Below are 25,151 nucleotides of genomic sequence, written 5' to 3'. Positions count from 1 at the left end.
CACTATTTTATAAGAAAAAATATTATTATAGTCCAATAAAAGTACGACTGAACTAATATATTATAATAAAACGTACTGAAGCTTCTACTTTTCTTTGACGATATCTCACAACTTACCCATTAGACGCTAACTCGTCTATCAGACAGCTAGTCGTCGTTCATCCATTATAATATACAGGATTAAGCGTAAAGTACACGGGAGAAAAGAGAAAAACACATTTTAAATAGAAAATTCATTAAATTAACATTCGAATATAGGTTTTGTGTCGAAATGAAACATGCTGTGCTTTGATTAAATAAAAAAATAAGGGAATTAAATAAAAAAGTTATGAAAGTCGATGCAATCTAATAATAGTACCTTTAGTTTTAAAATGGTTGGATAATTCTAATTCTAAGATAGAAAACAAAATTGAAGCTTTGCTAACATTCGTTATGTTTATTACAGATGTCCATATACTTTTCTGTATTTGTTTATCTATTCTTATTTGAGAATAATTATTAAGAATTTAATGATCTGTAATTAACAATTTAAAATTAAAAATATTTTTTAGACTCTTAAAATTGAAAGAGATATTGTGAAAATATTAATTTGACACTAACCGAAATACACAATAAAACATTTTGTTATATATTATTATTAGTATTAATGGACATCTGTATCATAGTATAAAAGTGAGATAAATAAAAAATATTAACTAAAACTACGAAATGTAAAATGTTAGGGAAATGATTATTATATAAATACCTAAGAGAACTTACCTAAGACTCGGCATACTTTTCCCTTTAATAAGATTACAAGGAAGCAATTCACCCTTCACCCGTGGGCATAAAGGTGGAAAATTACTTGCTAAAGCTGAATTTGGCCTGTCGTCGTTATTATCTAAACTCCTGTGGTATTCCTAAAATAATAAAATAACAATTAACATTTCGTCACATTAAAAACGAATAAATACAAATATGAGGAAGCAAATAAAAATAATATCTACAGATAGCATTCTTACGGCAGTATGAAAACTAAATTTTTGGTCGTCGTGTCCAATTTTTTCTAAAGCCTTTTCGGATTTTGATAATAATTTCGTCTCAACGAAGGCTTTGAGGTCGGCCATTTTCATTTTGCGTTTAACTTTTTCACTGGCTCGTCTAGACATTATGTTGTCTTCTTCTTTAGGAACGCTTGTAAATGGTATTTCTGCGAGGGTCGAAATATCTCTAGTTTCAGGTATTTCTATGAAATTCTTTAAAGAATCTCGCTCTTTTATTTCTGGACTTTGATATATGGATACTTCTATTTTGGGTATAGGTAGCGAGTTACTCCTTTTCCTTGGCTGTGTTTGTTTAGAAATATCATCGCAGATGTCACGTAATCTGAAACAAGAGTATGAAATATTTTAGAAGATTTCTAAAACTTTGAAACCGTGCAATCACTCCGAACACTTTAATAAAGATCGAAAAATGAAGAAGTAACGAAATACAAACCTATTATACAAGTAATGTAAGGCCCAATAAACTCCTTCCTCTTGCCATTGAGATGCAAATAAACAACGCATTGTGGCTACATCTAGGAAAGTCGCAGCCGCTACCTGAAAAAATTATTTAATATTAATTATGCTGTGTGACCGTTGTGGCGTAGCATTTGACTGTACACACGGGGTTTGTGGGTTCAATTCCCGGATGAATGAATTATTTTACACTTCAGGCTTCAACACTATACAAGCAAGTCCCGAAAACTAGGTGATGTTTAGGTAATCAAAATGTGTTAAGGTTAGGTTCCCTCTATCTACCCTGATATGTGTAAATACAGCGTGAAGCTTGTTTAAAAGAATAATACTTACATGTTGTATTTGTTTAGTACAAGCACCTTTTTCAGTGGAAGTGGGAGTACTCTTTAAGCCTGGAGCACCTCCACTATCAGTCAACGACTCCTTATCTGAGGAACTGAAATAAAATGGAGACACTATTAATAATATACAAAAAGTTTAAAATTTTTAGTTTCTCTTCTTTTTCTAGGGAGTAGGCATAGGGAACTAGTGTTAAGACACTCAGTTTCCCGTCACTTAGATGAGAAAATAAATAATTGTGTAGTACAAGCGGGCGAAGCCGCGAGCGGATCCTTAGTGTTTTAATTTATTTGTTATCATGACATAGTGGGAGTTTATTTAGAAAAAAATATATTTTATAAATAACCTAAGCTTCAATTTCTTCTCACCTCATTTTAGTAATTTGCGGCAAAGGTTTAATGCCAGGCAATGTCGGTTTACCACTGTCGGTCTTACGTACTTGGAAAATACTTGGATCCGCTGCGTATATAGTATATGCGCCTTTATTACCTCCACTGAAGTTTTGTTCAGATGGTAATCTGTAGATAAACTAAAATAAAAATATTAGATGTATATATTGCATTTAACAATAATTATATAAGACCAGGCTGGGCGCTGTAAATGAGACAAATTGTGGGTATGATTCCCACTTGAAGAAATGAACTACATATTTAATATTACTTAAGACAAATTTGGCTGAAAGTGGCAAATGGAAGTGTCTAAATGAGAAGGGAGTGTCTTAATACTTGTTTCACAGGTTGCCTCTGTCTATCCTGCTGTCTACAGCTTGAAGCTGAAAATAAATATATATGTACATATATATGCTGAAAACAACATGGAGGTAAAAAAAATATATTTAAATTAGAGCACTGTTTAGGTTGTAAACTACTTATTATAAACTAAAATATTTTACCACATGTTCTTCTTCAGTGCTCGAACTTTCTTCCGGAATGGTCTCTGGAAAAATGGTGTCTTTAGGTGAAGAAAGCCAAGGTTCTTCCTCAGTACTTGCTTGTTTAGACGGAGCTTCTGATTGTGATACTGATATATTTTGACTAGGTGGACTTCCATTAACTGCACTTTCTTCTTTTGAAAATTTACCTATAAAATTAATAGTAAGGTAAGATATTACAAGAATTTCCCTCTTCCTCAAATTCAGCATCTTGTAGGATACAGCATCATGCCTGTAGTAGTAATCCAGTGTTAAAAAATGCCTTTCTAATTGAACCACAACACCATCATCTTTTTAAATTCTCATTTGGAACTCTGTAGCATATACTTACGTCCCAGAAATACATCTCCATGTTGGTGTCTTTTAGAGTATTTGCCTCCCAATGGTTTTGGTTTTGGTTTAACAAGTGTGGTAAAGCATGCAGCATCTGGATGTCTAAATTCCCACATAGCCTGCCATAATTTTAAGCCATTTTCCAATCTGTAGTTGTTTGTAAAATCTGATTCCTTCAAATGGTGTGATATAGGTGCAAATAGGTAGACAAATAACTGTAACATATTTTTTCTTATTTCAGATTAATCAAAGAAACAGAGAGAAATATATACTTCATATTTTAATATAATAATCTTTAAAAAATATGCTTCTTGCATTTCCTGTGTAGCAGGGTAGGCAGAAGAAACTTAGTGTTGTCAACCAGAGTGGGAAATAAAAATTATTTAAATAATTATTCACTGAGGTTAATCCCCCAATCAAATGAAATAATCAATTAGACCCTCTCCCACTGTACAACAACTGCCTCAAATAAAACATATAATTAATCATGTCTAAATTGTATAGATTGTATAGTACTTACAGTCATAGCAGGTATTGAGAAAAGATAGTGAAATGGATTGGAATAATATTTTCCATTTTCATAATCATTGTCCGCACATTCATCCGATGCATCAAGTATAATCCAATGTAAAGTATAAAGAAGTTTTGTTTCTACATTTCCAAGAGTTTGCATGTTGTCTTTCACTCTACAACGTTTAACAGTGTCAATAAGATGTAATACAATTAAATTATATAATAAAAAATAGATACTGCAAATTTTATGAAAATATTTTGTTGTACCTGGTGTGTAAAAGGCCTGCAAGCGCGTGCATTACATGAGGTAATGCAGCTTGTATGAGTCTCCATCGTGGAATTGCCTCTATAGCTTCTGTAAGGCTGTTTGTAAGGCCAAAACGGAGATTCTGTACTAGAACTTTTTCAAAAGACTAAAAATAATGACAGACTTTAATTATTACATGTTTTTATGATAATATGGGTTTTATAAATGAACCATTTTCATTATACCTTGCAAGCCTCTTTCAGTTCCTGTAGTCATAGTTCCAGTGTGCGATAAGAAATAAAACAAATATTTTATTGGATTTAGTAACAAAATTTAAATTGATAATCAAGATAAGAGATCACAAATTAATAATAAAATTTCAATTGTTTTCTGTGTATCTTTTTTTTAAATAAATAATGACAAAATTGTAAACAAATACAGATTACAATTTTATTCTAGTAGCTGTCAGTGTCAATTTTATTTAAAATGCGATTTCCCGCTATTAGATGTTGCCATATTTATTACATCTTTTCTACTTTATAAACTAAAAAATGTAAATGGCATTTTGTAAACATATTTCTATTTTTGAACTTTCAATAGAATAAGAGAAAAGATTAGGTACGCCTCTAGCAATTTATTTAATTCATATCAATAAATATTTACGAAGTGAAAAAATATCTAATAAAACATTGTACATTTATTACGTGCTGGAATAATTATATGACTATTTGCTTATTAGACAAAAAAAATACATATGTACATATAATATGATATATCCAATAGACATTACAAAACACATATTTAAGTAAGTATTAAAATATTTTTTTTTAGTTATTTAGAGTCATATCTCGCACATAGCCGGGTGCCTACCCTGGGGGGACCCAGTGAACCTAATGTTAATGTACTCTATTCTTATAAATCAATTTCCGTTCCCCACCTTGCGTAGAATTCTGTAGGCGTTGTGCATTGAGTGGCGGAATTTAATGTCGAGCTTTGCCTCCTTGTCAGAACGAGAGATTGAAATTAAATATTAAATATTTTATTTTCTCGAGTGGGAATCAAACCCACAACATGTTGCGTTTAAAGTTGCATGCTTGTGCCCCTGCATCACGAGTGGCCTCGAATTTATCATACACCTAACAATAAGTAAGTATAATAAATTAAAGGAGCTACAAGAAAATATCTACATTGTTTTCCCAAACTTACGTGATGTCCAGGAGCTCGTTGGCAAAACTGCAAATATACAATTATAAATATATATAACATCAATAAATACTGTAATAACAACAGTTACGTAGCACTTAAATACTGATATTATAATATTACTTTTATCAACGCAATAAGATGGATGTACCTATATGCGATCTTTGTAATTAAATTACAGTATAAAGGATATTTTTGTGTCGTCTTGTTTATTATGTACCTACAATTATTTTTGTTTACATTTACAACTAATATAAAAAATGTTGTAAAACACTAACCGTACATGTTGATTCGTGAACTTTACCAAACCTAGGTCGCATAAAAGGTGTTGTTTGCCTCCATAGAAATATTTGCACAGCGATTGGTATGATATCGTCATTATTGGGATCATCTTCAGACATATCTTTTACTTTCATGATTACTGAAGCTGCGGTAAATATTACCAAATATTTTATATTAACATTGATTCAAAAGACCATATTATAATATACTGGACTACGGCAATGTCGTAATAAATAAAATTATTTACTAATATATGTAATATAAGGTATTATATTTATTATGTTGATTAAAATATATAATAATATTACGTAATAAAATCGAAAAACTTACTCATAGGTGATATAGTGTCATTATCGCCAAAAGTAAGTACAATTAAGGTGTGAAATATGGCACTAATAAAATATAGGTCACATTGTTGAAAGGGGGATGAGCACTGTTTACTTTTGAGGGTGAGACGGTTAAATACGTCGTAATGGTAAGGATGACTGCCGCGAGCAATCAAGGGAGGTTGGGCTGAGAGCGAGGCTTTGCGCACTCGCTTTGAGACGAGGACTTAGGGTTAGCAGTTGATATTTCCTAAATATATATTATAGAAGGCTCCACCGTTTTTAGTTATTGATCCATCATCGATGACCCTATGTATAAAATTACAGTTTATCCTATTAACTCTCCATGAGTTTGTAAAAATAGAAGGCAATCATATCTTTAAATGTCTACAGCTAACGTGTTCAGCACAAAGTGGAAGTCCCGAGTCCGTCTTTTCAATATTAGAATGAAAATCCTTATTACTATTTTAACAGAATAAGAAACCATACGGAAATATATTATTATATTATTATTAAGTTATGACGATTTTCTTAATATGCATTTCTATATTATCTCTACTAAAAAATGTGAATAAAACACAAGAAACAGAAGCAACCCTACAGAGATTCCATTGATTTGTGCGCGCAGATAGTCGCGAAACAGTAGTACAGCAGCCTCCGGTTGTCATAGAAACCACCAATATGGCAGCTGATCTGGACCATACTGAACTTAAATCATCAATTATCAATTTATTTATTTGTTATATTAAACGACGTAGCTAAATTAAACTATGTTTGTATTCAAATAACGCAGTTGCTTAAATTTTAATTATTTTCTAAATAGAAATGGTATATAGGTAAGGCATTAACGTAATTGGTGTGTAAATAAGCCAATGTGACATTGTAATTAACTGTCTCTTTATGTTCACACGTTGAAAGGCAATTTATATATAGAGCCATACTGGGAGCGCCGGTAGTAACTTTTACACCTTATTTAACGAAGCTTTTCTAATATACTTATTTCTAATATTTAGTTTGGCTTGGCGCCGGGCACAAGTGTTTTACTGTAAACAAGATGGGTTGTGGGTTCGATTACGAGGAAACGGTTACGAGGAGCAGGTTCTGGTGTCGAGGCAAAGCTCATCGTTGAGTTCCGCCACACAAATACAATACACAATGGCTGGAAAATGGGGAATGGAGTGTCTTAACACTAAACTCCCTCTGTCTGTACACAGCGACCCTGCTGTGTGCGGGATGCTAAAAAAGTAGTACTAAATACTATGGGTTAGATGGTAAAGAGACTATAGGTTACCTAAAATATTTAAATATTTTTGAAATTATATTCCGCAGTACAATCGAGAAACAGCCGAAAATAGTACGAGGCTAAAGAATACTATAGCGATTGGCTGGGCGGTACATAAATAGCAGCGGTGTTTTGAATGAATAACGCTCTTTATGTAAATTCTGTTCCAGCGATAATTAGTTATGAGAAAAAGGGATTTTTATTTATAATGATATGTGTAAAACTTACTTACTTATTTACTTCCATTTTTTTTAAATGTAAGAACAAAATTTTGTTAAAAAAATAAAATTTTAATCCTTTTTTTTATTATTTAAAGCAAAAGTCAGTCTCAATGCAAGTATCTTCATAATAAAAAATAAAAAATCTTCATAATGAAATTATATGAATGCAAGTATCTTCATAATAAAAAATAATAATAAGTGGTAATTTTAAGACATTAACTCATAGAATATTCCAGGCTTTACATTCTTTCGGTTTTTGTTTACAAAAATATAAAATAGATATTTATGTTAACACTGGCATACAACACGACATTACATATTGTCAAATTAAAATTAATTCATCAATCGTAAGTAAACCACGAACAAGTAAAATGATTAATAAAGCTGGTATGTATAATTTTAGATATTTAAAGATTCATATACTTAAGAAAATATTTTGTATTGAACGAATATTTTTTAAATCGAAAACTCTTTTATTTTTATTAAAATAGTTTTTTTTATAAAAATACACATCTAAGTTCTTTTATCTATCAAGGACTTAAATGTGTTTTGGTTGTTTATTTTAACATCTTAATTTAAAATATCTTTTGGGATCTACGGCAAAAATTAATTGAGATTAGATTGAGATGATGATTGGATAAAGGTGGCCAAATTCTAGTAGGAATATTGCTCTTGCGGTCTTCTATAGCATACTAGTCCTTAGAAAAAGTTTCTCTTAACCACAGGCTTCCCTGAAATTATTAGTAATTGCGATAAATAAATTATATAGCTATATTTTTTTTTGTGTGTTCTCACCTAACGAAATACATACATATAATATAAATAATTTATTATTGGATATTATTAATTCTTCTTTAAATTTAGATTCTTAAGTCAAATTATTGGACACTACAACGTCTCATTCGTAGTTTTTTTTAAATATTAAAATAAATAATTCAACAGATGTTTATAAACTAGAAGCCTACAATCCTCGCGCGGCTGCCGCACTCGCTGTTCATCTAGTGAGCCAGGTGTTGGACGAAGCTTATATTATAGCAAATGCAATTAAAACAAATGGTTTGTAAACCTTTTCTATTATCAGAAATGACTATAATACAATAAACAATTACTCTAAATCTAAACAGAGCGGTAAGAGAGGTATTGGGAGGTCCGGGTTGATTTTCGAAAACACAGTATCAGTGAGATTGGGAAAAGGACACGTAAAATGTATGAGACCCCCCCCCATGTCACCAACCATTTCAAGCATGCCCATGTTTGAAGAGGTTGATGAAATGGACGAGGTAAAAGAGATATGCAAAGACCTTAAGACAGCGTGAAGCTTAAAAACAATGTCTTTGATAAATTCTAACAACTTACAGATCAACCATGGAAAGATTTATCGAGCCTAAAGGACCTACGCAATTGCTACGTGACTGAGGAATCATCTCTGGTTAACTTGTCATTTACAGTATCTAGAGGCCATATTGAATCCATTTATAAAGAACATGTGTCCACAAGTGAAATTGCTACTTCTACCCCTCAGAAGATGGAAGGTAGCCATAAAACAATAATTTAACAATTTAAATTAAAACCGAGACCGTCGTGGCGCAGCGGCACAAGGGTGTGACTGCAACGTGACGTTGTGGGTTTGATCCCCACTCGAAGAAGTGAAATATTTATTTACGTTTATATTTCCATTTCTTCGCTCTGGTGTCGAAGCAAAGCGCGGCGTTGAGTTCTGCCACTCAACACGCAATGCCACTAGAATTCGGCAGAAAGTGGAGAACGGAGTGTCTTAACACTAGGTTCCCTCTGCCTACCCTGCTGTGTGCGGAATACAGCGTGATAAAAAAATAATAATAATATATGAATGTCGATGACTGTACTTTTAGGTAGTAACACCAAACGCAAGAATGAAGGAAACTTTATAGGACAAGGCGATGAAGAATTTGAAATGGTGAATAAAATAGTTTTTTTTTTGTATTTGTAGGTCATTAAAGTTGTTATTACTTTTGCAGGAACCAAACATGAATAATTATAGCTCTTCTTATCTTAAAGATATTTAATAACATGTTTAATATCATGAAATTAAATGAAATAAATAAATATTCCAGGATGATCACCAATTACTAAAGTCTACATCTATGTTAATAAACCACCTGTTTGACATGAGCGATGTAGAGCGGGTGGATATCTGTGATGAACCGTTCGTAGACCATGATGTAGTATCGGAGGATACGTTAACTGAAACCGTAAAAAAAATTATTGAGTCATATGTTAAAACCGCTGTTGACAGTGCTTTAGAAAAAGAAATAAATGAACTAGGTAAAAATACTGAAAAATATCTGCAAATGTCTACGCACTCGAGTTACTCCTTTTTAGAAGATGCCTGTTTTGCGGAAATGAGAAACAATTCTACAATTAATGAGTATGTTGATAACAAAGATTATGATAAGTCAATGGTGCAAAGCAAAAGCCCAGATCAGAAAGAAGAAAAGGTAAATGTATTTTCCCATATAATTTTATTTTTCCCCCTATAGGATTCGACACACACTACTTTCAACCTGCTAAACCTGCAAATCGACTGCACAATAACGTTGTTATATGTTCAAATATTATTTAAATATTCATTACTTTTAAAATTTCATAGGTCTCTGTAAATGTTTTCATAAGTAACGACAACGCAACTAATACAAAATATGAAGATGCATATTTAACTTTAAATCGTAAGTTTATCGAAAAATTTATTATTTTCTGTTTAATTAAAAAATAACTATAAAAACCTAATAAACTATTATAACAAATGAAAAATTTAAGGCGATTACGATCAATATTATGAAGAGGAAGAATCCATTTTGCCAGATCCTAAATCAATTTCATTGCAGGAAATAGAGCTCATTACTGTTCACACTCCAGACAATATGACACCAAAACAGGTATGAAATCGTTACGTAAGGTTACCTCAGTGTATTTGTTTCATTTTCTTTCGTTTTATATAATACATTCTTTTATCAATTTCACGCTGTATCTCGCACTCAGCAGGGTAAGGTAGAAGGAATCTAGTATTAAGAGACATTTTCCAATTCTGGAGGTATTGTATGCTGAGTGGAGGAACTCAAGACTGTGCTTTGCCTCGAAACTAGAGCGTAGAGTTAAAAATATAAAATATTTAATTTCCTCGAGTGGGAATCGATCCCACAACCTGTAGCATCTACAGCCACACTTTGTGATTCTGCCACAACACTACATAAATAATACATAACTTTCAATATTAAAAACAATGAGAAATAACTTAAGGAAAAGAAGCCATTGGCCGCAATATCAAGCGTATCAACAGGTACTCGCAAGAGTAGTATAGTTCGGCGATGTCGTATCCAGGGTGCAAGACTGCTGTCATGTTTCAGGGGATGGTGGTGGCGACGCAAGATACTAGCGAAGAGACAAGTGAGGTTTACTTATGAATTACGTTAGTTTTATGAGTAAAGGCAATAGAATGCAATACATTAATTGTTTTTTTGCAAATAATTAGTGAAAAATATATTATTTACAGAAAGCTTGTGTGAGTTCTATTCGAGGGTTATGTCCGCAATCTCCATATGCACACCAAAGATCTTCTAGTCTAATCGATCAACGAAATCTACGCCCGCCTTCTCCGTGTAAATCTACTCCTTGGAAGTTCAACACAGTCAACGAAGCTCTTGTGCACTCATCTCGCTGGAAGGATTTTGGCTATAAAGTTAATCTTAATGAAAATGATGATTTTTGATTTTGAATTTATATATATTTTTTTCTAATAAAATAAAACCATATTAATTATTACAATACATTGATTACATTAATTGTTATCTTTCATTGTCTGTTAAATTACCTTAGATTCCTGGCGCAAATATTATATGATATATGTAGATCGATTGAAATAGCGTAAATGTAGATTTGCCTTAGATCGATTTCGATGCTGAGTAAAGCTTTGCATCTCATTCTCGCCCAGAGGTTTATGTATTGTGTGAAGACGCCGCCGGCGCGGTTCAACTCCGCCGAAAATAGAACGGTCGCGGATTCCTGGGCTAAATCTCAAATATCCATAGAAGAGCGCCATCTGAGCCAGTTAAAACAGTCCGGCGAAAAGTTGCCGAGCCCCACTTCTTGTCTGAACGTCTGCCAGTGAAGACCGGGAGGGAACCGACTAACACCACACAAAATGGTGAGTTGAAACTAAAGACAGTGATTTTGTGACAAGGAGTTCAGTGCTGATGAAACAGGATGATGATGAAATAAGTGAAAAAGAAAATGCGTAATTACATTGTGATCGATTCCGCAGACCGGAAGCAATGTAGCCTTAGCACATGAGTATAAAATAAAAAAATGAATTAATAAGTGATGTGCCGAATAAGTGAAGAAATGCTTTTAAATAAATGGTGGAAATGGATTCGTTACTGCCGTTGCCGTTGATGCCGTTTTCGTTACTTAGTGTCGTGATGTAATACTCTATGTTATATCATGTACATATAGTAAATAAAAAAAATACATAAAAATAATTAATATTTTTGGTCATTTTCAGAGCGACCTCAGCAAGAACGAAGTTGAAAGTGAGTAAAATTTTTTAAAATTTTTATATTTGTGTATTATTTTATAATGAAAAGGAATGTAGAAAAGTATGTCTAAGGGTAAAATTGTTTCTTATATTGTATTTTAATTTGTTTATAACAAATCACAGCTAAAAATTTACTAATGAAACTTGTAGATATTTTTAAAGAATAGTGAAGGGTATAAATTATTTAAATATATATAGGCTAACATTACAAATAGAATTCTTAAAATCTAAGTATAGAACGATTCTCATAAAAGGTTCGCGTTGCTAAGAGATGCCGGTGGTTTGCCTGATTAGTGCGAGCGTTGCGTTCCAAATATAACCTGTTACGTCACATGGTCTCGCACGCCCGCCCGCCCAAAGAGAGAAACTGCGCTCGAATTACACTGATAGCGAGTTATCTAAGGTGTTTTAGGATACTAGCTGCAGTTTAAGCTTATATTTTAAAATATTTAACAAACTATAGTTTGTTTAATATATCTATATCAAGGTCAAAGCATTGCATTGCAGTGACTAACCCGTTAAAACTTTTTTACGTACTACAACTGGAGATAAAAATCGGGAAGTAATGAAATTATCTACGTTATTTTATTACTATTTCAACATCAAATAATAATTAATTTATCAAGGAAATACATACATTAAAATTGTTTAACAAATATTTATCGAAAGTTCAATACGTTTACAATAAAGATATAATTAGCGCGTGAGTCACACGTCCAAGCTGTACAAATCTAAACTTGTGGAAGTATCGCATCACCCACGCGACGTCCGCCCACCGTGACACCTGAACCATGTCGTTTTAAATAACTTGAAAAGGATTTTCTTTGCTTAAATTTCCAAAATCGACTTTTTTTGTTGAAGATTATATATCATTTTTGAAAATATTATTATTTTCAAGTTTGTTTCTTTTAAATTGCCGAAATTGTTCAAAGATACTTATTTGTATCATCGTAGCACACTCGTATGATAAAAAGTAAACGTGAATTAAACTACCTAAATTACGAATTTCATGAAAATATTTAGTAAATGCTTATTTTAGTAGTAAATTTGTGTGCAATTATGCATTTAGCAATTATCCCTTATATTATCAGAAGTCTATTATTTTATAGTATATATACATTCATTGATATTTTTGTTAAATTTCTACACTATAGTTTAATGTAGAGAGTTGAGAATATATATGAGCATTGTTATCCAGGGGCATCCTTCGCCTTCTCCATCTACGACTTTGACGGTAGCGGCAAGGTCGATGCCTTCAACCTGGGTGATATCTTGAGGGCACTCAACTCCAACCCAACTGTTGCTACCATTGAGAAACTCGGAGGCACCAAGAAGAAGGGCGAGAAAATGCTTTCGGTAATATTAAATTTATTTAATTTTATAATTTAGATATTAATTTACATAATATCGTATGAATTATTCTATTAGGTAATTAAAAAAAATACGAACAAAGCGTTTACATACATTATTATATTATTGTGATTAATAAATTACAAAATACCTTTATTTCTTCTTTTTGTAGAAGTAAATACCTCGTACTTACATATATTGTAAATAGTAAATTAAAAATTAAATAGAAAGTAATAATCGTTTTTTATTTCAATTTTGGTGCATACAATTTTTGATTACCTGCATAGATTACTATAGGAAATCTATACAAACACATAATTACCAGCTTATCTGAATAATTGTATTATAACATTGTATATTTTACAGATTGAAGAGTTCCTTCCCATCTACAGCCAATGCAAGAAAGACAAAGACCAAGGCTGCTATGAAGACTTCTTGGAATGCCTGAAGCTCTACGACAAGAATGAGAATGGTCTCATGCTTGGCGCTGAGCTCACACACACACTTCTTGCCTTGGGTATGTTGTCACAAAACCCAACCCTTACAAAACCCTTTTAATATAAACGGTTACTTTAATATATAACGATCATTTAATAAAACAATGCTTAACATAAATTACATAATTTTGCAGAATATGTAAAATATTAAATTCAAATCAATAAATTTTATAAAAAAATTAATATAACTTTTTAATTATTTTACAAAGGTGAAAAGCTTGAAGACAGTGAGGTAGCAGAAATCGTAAAGGACTGCATGGACCCTGAAGATGACGATGGCATGATCCCATATGCATGTAAGTATGAGTATAAATGCCCACTTCTTATAGAGTCTTTTTATTTTGAATGTCTTGGTAGCGTAGTTTAATTTTACTTTTTTAAACATATACTTTAATCACATACTCAAAATTTTAAAATATTCAATATTTACCTACATTTTCTATAAATTACATTAAAAAAATGTTAATTCAAACTATACATTTATATCTTATTCGTACAAGAAAATTATACCAAAATTTCTAAAGACAATATAAAATACAAACAGCAGGGTAGGCAGAGGGAACCTAGTGTTAAGACACACCGTTCCTCACTTTCTGCCGAATTCTGGAGGCGTTGCGTGTTGAGGGGCAGAACTCAACGTCGCGCTTAGCCTCGACACCAGAGCGAAGAAATGAAAACGTAAATAAATATTTCACTTCCTCGAGTGGGGATCGAACCCACAACCATCGCGTTACAGTCACACCCTCGTGCCGCTGCACCACGACGACGAATACAAGATACACATATTAACAAATAGTAGTCTAGTAAACATTCAATTGCTGCTATCAACTATGCATTGCAACAATTGAAAATAATGCATGGAATATAAAGTTTCTATTTATTTTTTAGATATTGAGTAGAATTAACTTTAAAATACTTACAGAATAGATTATATGAAATTTTAATTTGTATATTTTAATATTAATGATGTACTGCATTTGTTTTTTTTATGTAATGTACACAAAAATGAATGTCATTAGAATAATGGCATCCTTCCCATATGTATCCTCGGACATCGCTAGGACAGATGTCAGACTTTTCTACCCACTGTGTTTGTCTGTGTGGATTTGTGTATGACTTTTGTACGTTTACAGCATTCCTGAAGAAGGTGATGGCGTAGAGGACAACAATTATCGTCATATCTTTAGCTATAAGATCGTAAGTTACGCACCGTAGGCGCTCTTTCAAAATTCTTGCAGCTTCTTGTCGCATAATTTCATCTTTTTATTAGAATTCTATAAATCTAAATGTGCTATTGTGCCCACGTCTTAAATATTATATGTTTAAATGTTTGTCTGTTAAATGCTTCTTTTCTACTTTTTATTATTTTTCGACAATGTTGGTAACAATTGTCTTTTCATTTTAAAATAACAAAGCTTTAAGTGTGGTGATCTTATTCTATAATATAAAAACTATCATATCGGTCTGTACGTTTCTACGCTTAGCTGTCTTAAATATCAAATAAGCAATTGACAAATGTAATACTATGTAAAATAGGTATAATAATACCAATTTTATTTTCCAGCTTTCCTCAAAAAAGTAGTTGCGGGTTGGCAGGGCCCTCAGCAAGCGGCGGCAGCGCCGGCGGCGGCGGAAGCGCCCGCGCAGGGTTAAGCTCCACGGTATAACTTTCGCAGCCGTCGCGACCGCCCCAACTACACACCTCCGCTCGAACCATCTACGGAGCACCCCTTTTTTACGAAATAACTTCATACATTTTGTACAATCTGTTATAATGACTCTATTATGAAATAAGATTAAAGAGAGCACTGTGAACGCACGTTGTACGTGTTTTAAAATTTATTATTATTATTTATAAGTACGTTTATAATGACAAAAACACAAACCATAAGTTATTTTATAATAAAATATTTAAACTAGTCTTGTATTATGTTCATCGATTTAGACTATACAGGTTGAAGGATCGTTTAAAAATATCAAATACAATCAAATAAAAAAAATGCTTTTTATAAGTCTTTTTTAGCTTAAAAATGACTTCTTATTTAACTTTTTTTTTTATTATAACATAACAATGTTAAGTAAACGACACACTTAAAGTAATCGACATAACAAAATAAATGATATTAGTGCTAAAATAGAATATTACCTATTGACCTTTCTAAATTATTAAATTATGTAGTTAATGTACAAAAAAAATTAAAAATAAATATTTTTATCATTAGACACAATATAAATACTAGTTATCGTTATCACTTCCTGAAAAAACTATTTCAGTAATGTTTTATATCACACGCAATACAAGTTAAACCTCGTTAAGTTTTCATAGATGCATGTATGTATTAAGAAAATGAGGTCTTTGTTCTTGTATGCAAACATGTTATCGACGACAGTATATCAAGGTAATCCTTGTTAAGATAAGACAAGATAAGATTTAAATAGCCACATGCAACTATTTATAATGAAGACTACAGACTCGTTTATTTTTTACTTTAAAACCCCTAACAGTATAAGCTATAAAGTATTGAAAGCTTATTTTGAAACATATTATAATCTTTGTATAAGCACGATATTATATAACCAAGCTGATTTGAATAGGAAATAAATAATAATGGTTGTGCGTTTTTAATGAAAACGCTAGGAACAATATAAAATCATCCCCCGCTTTAAGGGCAGAGAAGTGAAAATTACAGGGAAAATGTTTGCCGGCATCAATAGCGATCGGGCGCGGTCGGTGATGTTCGTGTTTTAGGAGTGAAGCTGTGTAGTATGGCCATTATCAAAAAATAAGCAAGTATTTTTCCAAAAATATATAATAAAAAAGCAGATATTTATAACGATAAACACTAAAAATAGACTATAATAAAAACGATAAAAAATGTAAAATATCATATTATTATTATTTTTTTCGGAAACTTAATTATGTAAATATATCCTAGTTTCCTTAATTGCACAGTAGGCCATTATAATATAATGGTTGGGTCGACATGACAGTCATTTTTCTATTTAAACGACACGTCGCTTAAAATTATATTCTTGCTATTTAATACTCCACTAATACAATTTTTTTTTAATTAACATATTTTAAGTTTACTTATTTTGCATAAAAACTAGATGTATGCCACTACTTTCTCCGTCATCCACCTATTCAAGTTACAAGTATATAAAATAAATAAAGACATAGGGAGAATAAAACTATAAGATGGCAACACCAGTACACTTTCCGCCTCCGGGCGGCTCTAGTACATTATCATAGTTGTTTGGCGGCGCAGTATTCGAATCCCGTCCGCGAGTGCGTGACCCTTTTAAATATATTTAAAGTGAGTGTTAACAGTGATAAAGCGTGTATATTATACAATACAAGGTAAGCTAATATGTAAAAAAATACTTTGTAATAAATTAATGTGAAATTATTAGCACGTAATGAAAAAAAAAGATTAGGCGTCATATTTTATCTACTTGTTTTTAATTTTCTAAAATTAACAATAATTTTCACTAGCCTATAATTTATCAATTTCTTTTATATAAATGATTATAAAATTAGATTAATGAAATAGTATACTAAATATAAAGACCGTATATAGTTTATATTATTGGGATGGCCAAATAAAAAGGATGAAATATCAATTCTATTTGCAGGTGCATAATAAAAACTAGAAGAAAATGGCGGAAGTGAATAATCCACCCGCTTCTGAAAAACTTGTAGATAAACACAATACAGGTAAACTTGTTTAACATCTTTTTATATCATTATTTTATTCTTGATTTTTTATTTTACTGGAAACATAGATATGAACTATTTAACTATAGATATAATGTTTTCCATATTCCATCATTTTGAATTTAAGCCGTTAAGATTTTTTTTACACTCGGAAACCGGTTTTATATCAAATATAAAACAAGTTTATCATTGCAAATTATTATTGCAACGATATACCATAAAATAAATATACGTATAGATACAAATAGAATTCTAGGTTTTATACTTCACATATAGTTATTTACTTTATGTATACAATAAACAACATTTAGTAAGTATATTCGTCCTAGTAATATGCAGTAAAACAAACAAACAAAAAATACGATTATAAACTAGAAACGACATTTCTTTTTAGTAGAAATGTCGTTTCTAGTTTCATTTATTGTATAAATGACGAAAAAATTAATAAAATTATAAAGTAAAGTATTAATATCATAACAATTTTTATTTTTATATTATGTATATTGTTTCGGTACGTTTTAGGTGTCACGGTATGTCTTGTCGCACTAGACCAGAGTTAAGTATACTATCGTACGTGACACGATATAAGCTTATGTTAGTAGATACTAGATCTTAATAAAAGAATAGCTAACTTAAATAGTTCCCCTACAAAAACGCTATATGCCAACTTTACTAATTAGTATGATATAAACTTAAAATGTCACAAAATGTAAATAATGTCTGAGTTTTTAACTACTATTGTTTCGTTGCAATAATTGTGACATTAATCTATAATGTAATTTTTTTTATTACATTATTATACACGATCTGTTAATTTATAAATTACATAAATCAACTTCACGTTGTAACCCGCACACATCAGGGTAGACAGGGAATCTAGTGTCATTAAAATAATATACTGAAGAATAATAAGATTACATTAAATTATATTTTATTTTATGTTGCGTAATTTCATATTTTGGTATATATCCCGTATGGTCTAGTGGCTAGGATACCTGGCTTTCACCCAGGAGGCTCGGGTTCGATTCCCGGTACGGGAAACTTGCTTTCTTTTTACTGAAATGAAAATTGGAAACACTTTTATGTTTCTTTTTATAGCATTATTTGTTTAATTCTTTTGATTTAAATTATAAAAAACAAATAGAAGAATCGCTCTGAAAAACTTTGCACTGGTATCTTTAAATTATCTTTATGAAAATTAATGTCTGACAACAATTAATATAATAAATTGTTAACCTGATTGAACAAGACGAGTAGTAAAAGAATGAGTAATTCTAATTATTTACTTAAATTACCTTATAAAGAAGTCATAATTATGCTATTTGTTTCCATATAAATCTTGACAGATTTTATTTTTATTACTTTGCCCTATATTCTTGATTGTATCGTGTATAAAATTCACTTTAATATATAAGCATAATACAATACAATTTTTATATCTATATATATATGTAGTGTATACCTACATATTGTTTCTTGATAAATGCTTCAAGGCTATTTTTGTTTATGTCGTAAGCACCTATTGATATGAGAAAATGGACTGAGATAAATTAAAATCAGCTTCACGCTGTATCCCGCACACAGCAGCGTAGGCAGAGGGAACCTAGTGTTAAGACACTCCGTTCCCCACTTTCTGCCGAATTCTGGAGGCAATGCATGTTGAGTCGCAGAACTCAACGCCGCGCTTTGATAAATATATTATTTATTGGCTGAGATAAATAATATTATTTAGTTCGATGAAATCTTATTTTGTTGGTATATAAGCATAACGCATTTTTTTAAATCGACGCTAAAATATGACATTGAAATCGGCTTGTATTAAAATATTTAATAACTTTTCAATGTTATCTTTTTTATCTATTGCGATATCAACGTAAACATATTGATTGTTTAAGTGATAACAGCATAATTTAATTTAGAAATATATTTAGAAAAGAGTTATGAAAAACATATAGTAGATTTTTTTAAAGAGCCTAGAGCAAGTGTTGTGTATATAATATTAAGCAATAGGTTAGGTGACCGTGCTAATGTAACTGCAAATAGATGATGTAGGTGGTCATTCTAAGAATATCTTACCTAGATTTAAATTTAAACAGTTTATCAAATGTCTAATCAAAATAAACTATATAAATAATAATATTTAACATATAAATAATTTTATTATATAATACATTTTTAAATTGAAATTAATTTGAATATAAGGATCCAATTTATTTCGAGGAAAATGGTTTATATTGAAATTAATATAATAGTTTATGTTGAATTGAAAAATATACTTTTTATATATTTGATAGTACGTAGTGCCTACGGTATTTATATACCGTTGAGATCATCATTATTATATTTTCTTTGCCAACTTTTAGTCTGTATGCAATGTTTGTACGTCGTCGTCTTAAAATTTTATAAACAAACTAATTTTACAAGCTCGGTAATTTGGCTTATTTAACATAACATAACTAGTATAATATATAACATAATATAACTAGATAATGGGTTCGATTTCCACTTGGGGGAATGAATTATTATTTTCATTTGCCATCGCCGCACTTTTGCCTTAGTTCAAGAGCAATCTGGCAATAAGGCAAAAGCGCCGCGTTGAGTTCCGCAGTCATATTATGATAAATGCTGTCTGTCTGTTTTATCAATAATAATATAAGATATTTTTACAATAGTTATTGCAAACAGTACGAGTATATAACAAGCATGAGATTTAGTCACAGTGGCCTCTATTTATATCTGCTAAGTGCTATCTTTATCTTTAGCCAATCATTTTTACGTTCATATTATGTTTACGTTATTGACACATTTCGAAATAATAGTTTTCAATATAGTGTAGTTTCAAATCACATACATTTTGTATAAAACTGTTTTGGTCTTGCTTGTAATTAGGGTTCCGTAACTCAAAAGAAAAAAACGGATAAAGAATCACTTAGTTGTCTGTCTGTCTATACGGCTATCCAAATTATTTATTTCAAGCTAAAATTATTATTATCTAGATCTAGTGTCCCAAATTGCAAGAGTTCTTGTCTTTATTTATTAAAGAAATATAGATAATAAAATAAATGAATGTATCACGTAGAAACTTAAAAATTTTCTTTAGGGTTTATTACTATAGTAGAGACACTTTCAAGCTTTCTAGGAATGCACGGTGCCTGTCACAGGTCGCGCCGGATGTCTCATGCGACCTGCTAATTGCTCGAAAATAATTAGCTTCATTTGTTTCCTTGGTAGTATTCGACTAATACTTTTAGTTGTAAAGTTGTCATCGTAAATTTTATTTCAGGTAATAATAAAAACAACTAACTGATGGATAATAAAGGTTTTTTTTGTTTCACGCTATATCCCGCACATGGCAGAGTAGACAGAGAAATCTGAGAACCTAGTGTTAAGACATTACGACTCCGTTCTCATTAAGACTCTTTCGTTTCTCACTTTCATATGACGGAATTCAACGCCGCGCTTTGCCTCGTTGCCAGAACGGCGAAATGAAGATATTAAATATTTCATTTGCTCGAGTGGTAATCGAACCCATAACCTCTCGTGTCAACAGTCGCACCGTGTGCCAAAACTGGCCTTATTCTTGGGTCTCATAAAAAAATTATGTATATTACTTATTCTTTTTTTTCTCAGCTCAACTAATTTAATATCAGAACTTATATACAGAATTGTGAAAATAAATAATTCTCATAGAACTTTACTGAAGGTAGGTCTTTAGTCCTGTGCCTAATGGATTTACTAACTATAAGCTTATGACTGGCATCATTTTTGGGCCAAATTGGTAACTAAAACCACAATATAGTCAATATTATTATTGAAAAGAATAATAGATTTTAGATCATTAGTGTTTCAGAGTTTATCATATATAAAAGACTACGTCAAATTATTTTTCTTTCTTATAAGATATTCGCGCGTTCTATCAACTTTTAATTACTTTTCCTGGGATATTAATTATTTATTATTATAGTTTAAAATGTTCGATAATGAAAAGATAAAACGTTCCCACGGCATTTCTAAAGGGTCATATACACAAAGAAAGTTTTTCATCTCGAAGATACGGTTGAAAGGAAATGAAACTTTTATTTATACTGAATAGTAAGTATATCTTACATACAAAATAGTAAAATCATTTAGTGTTAAATACTCATATTTTAAAGATTTTTCGTTTATTCGTTATTTTTTACTTAGCTTCACGCTGTATCCCGCACACAGCACGGTACGCAGATGGAACCTAGTGTTAAAACACTCCAATCCCCACTTTCTGCCGAAATATGGGGGCATTGCGTGTTGAGTAAGTAAGTAAGTGATGTATTATATAATAAACAATAATAAACAATAATAAAAACATTTTCACTATTAGGAAGAACTATTTGAAAGAAATATTAATTTAGAAAATAGAAAAATTAAGATTAACGTGAAACGTGCCTAGTACATATTTCCGTCGCTGTTCGCAAGTTAATTAATGTCCAACCAACGACTAACAAGATTGTTTTTCTATTGTTTTTTAAAGAATACAATAGTGTACTATTTTAATCTTTCTTCATAAACCACAATATGAATGTTATTGTTAATAGTTAATACATATTTTATACACCCGTGAACCGTTAACGGTAAAAGATTATCTTTGTTTTATATATTTTATTTTTAATTTGTAATAGCATTGTGATACTTAATATCATCATCATCATCATCAACAGCCATCATTTGTCCACTGCTGGACATAGGGCCTTCCCCAATTCTCGCCACCACACTCGATCGTCAGCTCTGCGGACCCATCCGCTTTCCGCCAACCAGGGGATACTTAATATAATTACTTCAAATTTACAGGAAAGATAAAACTGGAGCAAAAATATTTTTAGTTAATGCCATTTGGAATAAAAACAATCACATTAGAAACATAATACATATATTTATAGGTGATTCGGTTCTACGATATAAAATAAACGTAGCGTATGATACTGCAACTAAAGACTATAATCTTTAGGAGGAGGAGGAGTTCAGAAGGACGATACTCTCATTGTGTCAACATAATCCTACAAACACAATTAAACTCACTTATTCTCGTTAAGTGATGATGTACGGTGTCTTTGCCCCGCTCGCGACGTTGGTGGTTCAACCATTGTTTCACAAACTGATTACTAAGTGTGTTGATGTGCAATGATGCGTGAAAACCCTTTGTTGGGATCTTAGCTAATACTTGTATTTGCACTTAGGAAGGGTTATGTGTAAAGTAAAGTAAATTTTTACAATTATTTATGAAGTATTCTGTAATTTTTTACAGCTATTTATGAAAACCCGGCGTTATGTTAACTCAACACCCAATATCTCGAAATATTCGACGGAAAGTAGAGAACGGAGTGTCTTTATATTAGGTTCCGTTATATGCATTTTAATACGACACCTATTTACTACCTACTTGTACAAAATTTCTATGCAATTCTACTAATAAGGATGAAAGCTATAAATATGTGGGTCAATTTGTTTAGTCCACGTATTACTGGATTGTGGAATGCGATTATGTCATTTAAATCATAATGTAACTAAGCTATCTTAGGTTTATCTGACGAGATAACGAGGCGGTATAAATAGCGTTTATTGTTGATATATGGTCGGTTAAACATACATACACACGTATATTTAAATTAGAAAATGTTAATTGGAACATATGCTATTTATTATCGGGGCTTACAAATGTACAATAATTAATTTATCTATAGTTAACAATATGTTATCGGGTTTTTAATATTTTAGTTTTTATTTTTTAGTTCTTATTTTCTTTTAAATTTATAATTTATTTCGATATTATTTGTATAAAGGAAATAACAATATTAATGACTCTAAAATAGGTTAAAACTTAAAACGGTTTGATCTTCAAGATTTATTAGCTTTTAATTCTATATAGAAATATTTACGTACGTATCCATTTCCGTTGACTCTAAATTAATTAATGCTTTTAAAATATACAAGTTTTACTATTTATAAAATGTAAATATGTGTTTATATATGAAAATATACGTATATAGATACGCATTTCGTCATACCTACGAATCTTAAAGGTGGGGCCCTAAGATACTTTTTAGAGGGTTGGGTGTGGCCAAAAACGATACCCAAACTCCGCAACATATTGATTAATGAACTGTAACAACAAAGGATGCTGTCAAAATAAATTACTCGCAGAAAAATAAAAATAATAGTTTATATTTGTTTTTATTTATAAACAAATGTTTTTATATTAATTAAAGAATTACTTTTATTTTTCTCTCTAGTGTGCGGGTGTCGAATTCCGCCATTCCAATTCCGCGAATCCAACATGCAATGCCTCCAGAATTCAGCGGAAAATGGGGAACGGAATGTTCCTTCTGCCCACCCTGCTGTTTGCGGAATACAGCGTGAAGCTGATAGAAAAAGCTTCTTTGCTATCTCCTAAGAAAATATTTTTCACACCTAGATGTTGCTATTATAAAAATTGATAAAAATTACATGTCGTTATCAAACATCAAGGGTAAAAAATATGCTCCAGTCTCATCTCGTCAGTGATTGGTAAATTACCGGACGAGGTCGGTGCTCGCTCACCGTCGCCTCTGTGCACCGGTAGGACGCGTCCTACCTACGAATGTCAGTCAGTCTAAACTAAAGCTATTTTAATGGGTCACGATATAGCGCATGTTCCTTTGTTAAGCTATTTACTTGCTACGAGTTGATTAGACTTTAAATAACATTAGAATTACGTGTGCTATTCCTTTTAAAGTCATTAGTTACAGTTTAAAATGACGTATGAATTTTAATTATGTACCCGATACGATTATGTCGCGAATTATAACAATGACCGTAGGAAGAGGGCGGGCAGCGTGGCTCGTGCCCATCACAGAATAATCTGGTGCCCACTCCAGAAATTTTACTAACAAACAGTTTGCCCCGACAAATAAAAAAAACAACGTTTACTGTTCATATCTGATATTATTTTTAAAATTCTATTGTTATTTAAGAACGATATAGATAATGTACATAGTAAAATAATAATTATGTAGTACAAGCGGGCGAAGCCGCGAGCGGAGTCGCTCGTGATAAATAAAGTTGTAGAGCCGTTGCTTCTTTGTTGAGCGTAGAATGTCTACGTTTTGCGTAGTTTGAAATATAAAACAATGCTTAGTTATAATAGAATTTATTTGGTCACATTGCAATGTAGGTGTGTTGTTATTTATATAATGATAATATTATTTATTTTACATACTTACTAACGAAGAATAAATACCGATAAGTAGGTACACATAACAAGTAAATATATTATACTCGTAAATAATATTCCTAGTCTACTTATTTTTTTGCAGCTTCACCCTGTATCCCGCACACAGCAGGATAGGCAGAAGGAACATAGTGTTAAGACACTCTGTCAACACTTCTCACTTTCCAACGAATTCAGGAGGCATTGCGTGTTGAGTCGGAACTCGACGTCACGCTTTGTTTCGACACCTGAACGAAGAAATGAAAATGAAATATTTTCATCATTTCCTCGAGTGGGAATTGAACCCACGACCTATCACGTCTACAGTCGCACGCTTATGCTCCTGCGCCATAACAGGCCTCATTTATTTTATTTACTACAATTTTATTGTACTATGTGAGACAAGCTTTAGGTATATTTTTCTTTTTTTGGACTTAAGGATTGTAAGGCGAAATTGGATTTAAACGATGGCAATTTATCGCCTCCGCACTAAATGCCACCAATTACAGAGACAATAGCGATTAGTACAATTTGGTTGCGACATTGCGTGTTCTTCCCCAATTAGGAGTTGCGAATTATGGACTTTAAAACACTGTCACTGTAAATAGATACATCGCCTTAT

The 25,151-nt window shown here is 31.5% G+C and overlaps 3 protein-coding genes and 1 non-coding gene across 12 annotated transcripts in view; 3 read left to right on the top strand and 1 right to left on the bottom strand.

Moving 5' to 3' along the window:
- Window positions 1–5,856, bottom strand: part of unc80 (unc80, NALCN channel complex subunit) — a 39,874-nt gene extending 34,018 nt beyond the window's left edge. For 3 of the 8 annotated variants that reach the window (XM_085207406.1, XM_085207400.1, XM_085207404.1), the window contains exons 1-14: window positions 5,677–5,856; window positions 5,343–5,491; window positions 5,068–5,094; window positions 4,107–4,127; window positions 3,882–4,027; window positions 3,622–3,787; window positions 3,100–3,316; window positions 2,730–2,917; window positions 2,206–2,366; window positions 1,832–1,934; window positions 1,476–1,579; window positions 986–1,364; window positions 759–898; window positions 117–146 (exon numbers count right to left, since the gene is read on the bottom strand). In XM_085207406.1, the coding sequence (XP_085063532.1) occupies window positions 117–146; window positions 759–898; window positions 986–1,364; window positions 1,476–1,579; window positions 1,832–1,934; window positions 2,206–2,366; window positions 2,730–2,917; window positions 3,100–3,316; window positions 3,622–3,787; window positions 3,882–4,027; window positions 4,107–4,127; window positions 5,068–5,094; window positions 5,343–5,491; window positions 5,677–5,680 (1,835 nt within the window). In that variant the 5' untranslated portion in view covers window positions 5,681–5,856. The remainder of the gene's footprint in view (window positions 1–116; window positions 147–758; window positions 899–985; window positions 1,365–1,475; window positions 1,580–1,831; window positions 1,935–2,205; window positions 2,367–2,729; window positions 2,918–3,099; window positions 3,317–3,621; window positions 3,788–3,881; window positions 4,028–4,106; window positions 4,128–5,067; window positions 5,095–5,342; window positions 5,492–5,676) is intronic. The other 5 variants (XM_085207407.1, XM_085207405.1, XM_085207402.1 and 2 more) reach the window with 4 other exon arrangements.
- A 1,429-nt stretch (window positions 5,857–7,285) lies between these two features.
- Window positions 7,286–11,097, top strand: LOC146539965 (uncharacterized). Its single transcript, XM_085207951.1, has 9 exons — window positions 7,286–7,291; window positions 8,084–8,231; window positions 8,534–8,707; window positions 9,047–9,111; window positions 9,269–9,652; window positions 9,805–9,880; window positions 9,972–10,090; window positions 10,452–10,598; window positions 10,705–11,097. The coding sequence occupies exons 1-9, from the start codon at window positions 7,286–7,288 to the stop codon at window positions 10,918–10,920; spliced, it is 1,335 nt and encodes a 444-aa protein (XP_085064077.1). The 3' UTR covers window positions 10,921–11,097.
- A 120-nt stretch (window positions 11,098–11,217) lies between these two features.
- Mlc1 (Myosin light chain alkali) lies at window positions 11,218–15,511 on the top strand. 2 transcript variants are annotated; one of them, XM_085207434.1, is made up of 7 exons: window positions 11,218–11,355; window positions 11,713–11,740; window positions 12,944–13,101; window positions 13,462–13,612; window positions 13,802–13,888; window positions 14,726–14,789; window positions 15,157–15,511. In XM_085207434.1, the coding sequence occupies exons 1-6, from the start codon at window positions 11,353–11,355 to the stop codon at window positions 14,749–14,751; spliced, it is 453 nt and encodes a 150-aa protein (XP_085063560.1). In that variant the 5' UTR covers window positions 11,218–11,352; the 3' UTR covers window positions 14,752–14,789; window positions 15,157–15,511. The 2 variants fall into 2 exon arrangements, with proteins under 2 accessions (XP_085063560.1, XP_085063559.1); XM_085207433.1 differs by lacking the exon at window positions 14,726–14,789.
- Window positions 15,512–18,278: 2,767 nt separating this feature from the next.
- TRNAE-UUC (transfer RNA glutamic acid (anticodon UUC)) lies at window positions 18,279–18,350 on the top strand. Its single transcript has one exon. It is a non-coding gene; the product is annotated as a tRNA-Glu (tRNA).
- Window positions 18,351–25,151: the final 6,801 nt, after the last annotated feature.

This window comes from Heliconius melpomene, chromosome 3, assembly GCF_056956725.1.
Source record: "Heliconius melpomene rosina isolate 202511_hmr_F chromosome 3, ASM5695672v1, whole genome shotgun sequence".
Lineage (NCBI taxonomy): Eukaryota > Metazoa > Arthropoda > Insecta > Lepidoptera > Nymphalidae > Heliconius > Heliconius melpomene.
This window is presented reverse-complemented; position numbering and strand designations above follow the sequence as displayed.